At 38.0% G+C, this 4,653-nt stretch overlaps 1 protein-coding gene across 2 annotated transcripts; it reads left to right on the top strand.

Annotated features, from left to right (window-relative positions):
- The first annotated feature begins 398 nt into the window (after window positions 1-398).
- Window positions 399-4,434, top strand: LOC103481307 (leucine-rich repeat-containing protein 51-like). 2 transcript variants are annotated; one of them, XR_536264.1, is made up of 6 exons: window positions 399-496; window positions 1,267-1,472; window positions 1,687-1,835; window positions 3,552-3,699; window positions 3,932-4,071; window positions 4,288-4,434. XR_536264.1 is itself a non-coding variant. In XM_008436708.1 (5 exons), exons 1-4 carry the CDS (start codon window positions 445-447, stop codon window positions 3,694-3,696), a joined length of 552 nt encoding a protein of 183 aa, XP_008434930.1. In that variant the 5' UTR covers window positions 399-444; the 3' UTR covers window positions 3,697-3,699; window positions 3,932-4,434. The 2 variants fall into 2 exon arrangements, 1 of the variants encoding a protein (XP_008434930.1); XM_008436708.1 differs by having other exon boundaries at window positions 3,932-4,434.
- Window positions 4,435-4,653: the final 219 nt, after the last annotated feature.

Genomic DNA, 4,653 nt, shown 5'->3' with positions numbered 1-4,653 from the left:
AATTTAAAGTAGTTCATCTGTGGTAAGGTTCCTCTGTTCTGGGACCTTCCTGCCCTTCCATCTGCAGCAGAGGAACGCCTGAGGCAGCGGTGACCCCAGAGTACAGAACAGAGCCGTGTCACTGACAGCAGACATGACACTGATGAAGTCAGACACAGTTTATAAAGCAGGTGGAGGTGAGCTGCAACGTGGTATCGGCAAAAATAGACAGGCCATCCACCGCCAAAATAATTAAAATAATAAAAAATCCCTTCATCAGTTGGTTCTTTGTAGATTTGATAGACCATAGCTAGGATATTGTCAATGTTGATRGAAGATTTTGTCTCTCTCTCTCTTGGAAACAGATTTTTAATTGATATATTTACTTTTGAATGTTGAGAATTCTTTGCCAGTTTGTTTATCTCTAGCTTCATGCTAAGCACTTGAGAACATTCAGGACGTAACATGTATGGTCCTCCAATAGACCTGTCTTTCAAAGACCTCAGCCATGTCGCAGGTACATTTCTCTACTTTGTCTTTACAATGAGAAACTTGAATGGTCTGTTTGMTTTAAAGGGGCAGTATTATGTGTTTTCCAGCCACTTGGCACAATCACATAACTATGTCACATTCAGTTGTTATAAAAATGATGTATATGTCAAATCCGACTTAAAATACGTTTTATTTCATAATTTCATAATTGGGCCTCTGTCCCTTTAAGAAACTTTTGCTCTTTCTGGTACTCTGCCTGCAGGAAGTTGTCGCAACATGGCTCCTCTATTAACCTTAAATGATATTTTTACCAGCGTTTCACTGAGAAGTAGCTCGTAAACTGAGCTCAGCAGATGCTCAGTTCCACCAGGTGTTTGYTAATTGTTGCTGGCTAGTCTTAAGGAGCTGAGTGGGGGAGTTGCGGGGGAGGGGTGCTCTGTAATGCAGAAGCTTAGAAGTTTAGAAACTGCAGCTCCATGGAGGAGCTTYATTGCCAAAGGCTCTGTTCGATCCCCCAAAGCGTGTTGCACAGCTGAATGGTTGCTATGGGAGATTCAAAGATTTCTCAAAAACGAACCAACAAAATATGTTGGTTTTTGATGAGGGAATAACCATCTAACATGTTGTAAAGCTCAAAGAGGTTGACCTTACATAATACTGCCCTTTCATTGATTTATTTGAATGTATTCATCATATTCCTGAGATCTYGTAGAGGAACATACAAAAACGCTTTAGCAGAATAAARACAATTGAAAAACTATTCCTGGATCRCTTAACTGACTGACTGTGGTTTAGATGCTCTGGAGGAGATTCCCCGCCTTCCCCTGCGCCCCTTAAGGATCAACTCGGACAACAAGTACCTGAGCCAGTCGATGCGTCTGAACAACAACAACCTCACAAACCTCGTTGGCCTTGAATTCATTTTGAGTCATTTTCTGGCTCAGCCATCATTGGTTGGCTGGCTGGATCTCTCCTGCAACAAAATAACAAGTATTGAATGTGTAAGATTTAGTTTTAATACGTTTCATTATGTAATTATTTGCTAAGCCGAATTGTCAGTTTTGCAGGTTGAATCATTGTGCCTCTTTGGACTGAACCTATTCCTTGTCTGTCTACATGCGTTACATTTTCTATATGTAATTCAGTCTACACGCATTTAATAAAACAATTCCWATCTGTGCTTCATTTTGAACAGCGTATCTTTGTGTRTTCCAGGTTCTATGTGAGCTAAAGGAGCTGCGTGTTTTGTATCTGCATGGCAATGACATCTGGAGCCTGAGTGAAGTAAACAAGTTAAAGGAGCTGAATTATCTGCACACCATCACGCTTCATGGAAATTTGATCGAAAACATCAAAGGCTACAGGTGATTTGCTTTAACTATCAACTTAACTACCATAGCAATATAATTTGATTTGATTTCACCKTGAAATTATAACTGTAACAGTGTAAATAGCAACCCATTCAACAATGATCACTTAAACATCCAGGGGTTGATGAAGGTATGGTRGCTTCATACCTTCTCAATTGAGTTTTATGAATTTGTAGTTCTTTCTTGGTTACAGTAATGCTTTAATTTTACAAGCACCTGAAGGTGAGGTAGATATTAAAGACGACCTTCCAACGTCTGCAACTTGCAGCTCAACACTGAACATAAGTAGAAATGTGGAAAAAGCTAGTTGGCAGTTATAAGAAGGGTTGGATTGCTGTAACACAAGTTTTTCCATTGATTGGTRAGAATGGTAAAAAAWAAAWAAAWARAWAAAAAATTCCAACCTGACATTTCTTTAATTAAAATGTAAATAAGAACAGATAAGCCTCTTTTTCAAAATGACCGCTCCTTGCTTGCTTTAAGCTATTTTATTCTCTTTATGGGAAATGCCTGTCCACTTTCCCTTTGACAAAARACTTCTTGGAGTAAATAAAGTAATTTCAGTTAAATTAGTCCTTACTTTATTATTTAGCACAGTAAAATACATAAACACTAACAGACAGAGGAACAACAATGAAACAAAAATTAGCAGAGAAATGTACTGAGTTATAGCAAACTTGTTAAAAAAAAGCTAAAATCTGTGAATAGTTGGAGTTTACTCTCAACAGAAAAATTCATGACTGGGTGGATATGAAACTGTAAATTGGCTGGGGTGCACTGCATACAACGAAATCATCCAACTGTCGAAATTCACATTAGAAAACACATCTGCAGACGTACATCAGTTTTTATACTAAACAAAATTGTTGCACTGTGTAGCACTTTGAGATGTTTTCTAATGAAAAGTGTGGTACAAATTGAATGTATTATTATTATTATTATTATTATTATTATTATTATTATTATAAAATGAGAACTGTAAGCAAGTGTGTCATAAAAAGGTTACAGCAAAGTAATTATATACTCTGTCAAACATTTCTGTAACACTTAGTGCAGGGACATTTTTCAACTGAGAAAAATATATGTGATAATTTGTCATCCTCTTACTACATCCGACAGGATTGTGATTAATTATATGTTTCACCAGATAAAGTTTCTTTACTGAGCTGTTGGTCTCCTGTGTGGTGCCTGAACCACTTCAACAGACTTTTATTTTTTCACATAAACTAAATAATGTGAGAAAAAAAAGAATAAAATAGAGAATCTTATCTCAAAATGCGGCTGCACAGTGGCATGGTTGGTARCGCCTTGCAGCAAGAAGATCCTGGGTTCGATTCCCGGCCGCGGTCTTTCTGCATGGAGTTTGCATGTTTCTCCCTGTGCATGGTGGGTTTTCTCCGGGTACTCCGGTTTCCTCCCACAGTCCAAAAACATGACTGTCAGGTATAATGGTCTCTCTAAATTCTCCCTAGGTGTGAGTGTGTGTGTGCATGGTTGTGTGTCCTGTCTGTCTCTGTATTACCCTGCGACCTGTCCAGGGTGACCCCTGCCACCCCCCTGGAACGTTAGCTGGAGATAGGCACCAGCACCTCCTGATCCCACAAGGGACAAGGGTGTTRAAAAATGGATCTCAAAGTGCATTCATTGAGTTGAAATGACATATAAATTACGTGAAATAATCTAATGCATGTGCCTTCTACTGTGTTTGAGGAATTACGTTATTTCGATATTGCCTCACCTGAAGAGGATGGACTTCAGTGCTGTGACTCGCGAGGAGAAGGTCTTGGCGAATATTTGGTCTACGAACATCAAACCGCCCAGAACACGACCCAAAGATGCGTCAGAAGATGATTAAACTGTAATTCAAGTAGTTCTCAAWTTTTTTTTATTATTATAATTTTCTTTTACCAGTAAAAATGATTTATAAATGCCTTCACAAATGATTAAATAACTGGGTTGTGACTCCAGGAAATTTGGACAAATAGAATAAATTAGTTTCACCCCAATGCATTCAGCATTTTCACTTGCAAGAATTTACAGTTAATAAATGTGAATAATTTCTCTCCCTTTAACTTCTCAAACTATTTTAGATTTTTGTTCCTACTGACTGGGCTTGTTAAGCAGAAGATTCTTCTCAGATGAGCCTTGGAAGTGACAGCCTTCCTCTTATGAGTTTCACCCTGAAAAATCCTTCACTGTGTGGATTTAAATGTCCCTGAATCAACATATGGTGAGGACTAACCTGGCCACTGAAGCCAAAACCAAAACAGAAATCTTTTGAGAGTTCATTTAGATTCTGTGGATCGGAATATTGATGTCGATATTTGTGTGAGGTGTAGCAGTGACTCTGTCGTCTTTTAAAGCTGCTCTTCCAGATTCCTGGTCAAAAYATTTAGCCCATGTCCCAAACTGTGCTGTAAAGAAAGTCTCGATGAATATCTTTCAGTCAGGATGGCGGTTGCCCTCTCAGACGGTGCTCCAGGAAATACTTTGCACTCCGGAGAGTTTTGACTGCAGACTGGCTACTGTACATGAACATTACTTTTTATCTTGATGCAAAAGGCTGCCGTGAAATAAAACGCATGAATCAGGATCTTATGTGTCAGATTTATTCATGGTTCCGCTGGTACAAACTACCACTTGATTTCAGCAAAAMGTTAAGAGAAATGTATGAACATTTTTTGAATTTTGCAACTGGTCTTGTTGCATTCAGGCATGATGAGATTATATTATAAAGATTATATTAATCACAAGTTTTTATTTTTCTGGTTTTCAATTTTTTATTATTTTTTTTTATTTGATGGGTTCTTAA

The sequence above is a fragment of the Poecilia reticulata genome, linkage group LG19, assembly GCF_000633615.1.
Source record: "Poecilia reticulata strain Guanapo linkage group LG19, Guppy_female_1.0+MT, whole genome shotgun sequence".
Taxonomy (NCBI): domain Eukaryota; kingdom Metazoa; phylum Chordata; class Actinopteri; order Cyprinodontiformes; family Poeciliidae; genus Poecilia; species Poecilia reticulata.
This window is presented reverse-complemented; position numbering and strand designations above follow the sequence as displayed.

Bases quoted from the DNA above. Each gene is read 5' to 3' on its own strand.
- LOC103481307 (XM_008436708.1), top strand. From the start codon at position 445: ATGTATGGTCCTCCAATAGACCTGTCTTTCAAAGACCTCAGCCATGTC. The intron at 497-1,266 runs GTACATTTCTCT...ACTGTGGTTTAG, and splicing joins AGACCTCAGCCATGTCGCAG to ATGCTCTGGAGGAGATTCCC. The intron at 1,836-3,551 runs GTGATTTGCTTT...ACTGTGTTTGAG, and splicing joins GAAAACATCAAAGGCTACAG to GAATTACGTTATTTCGATAT.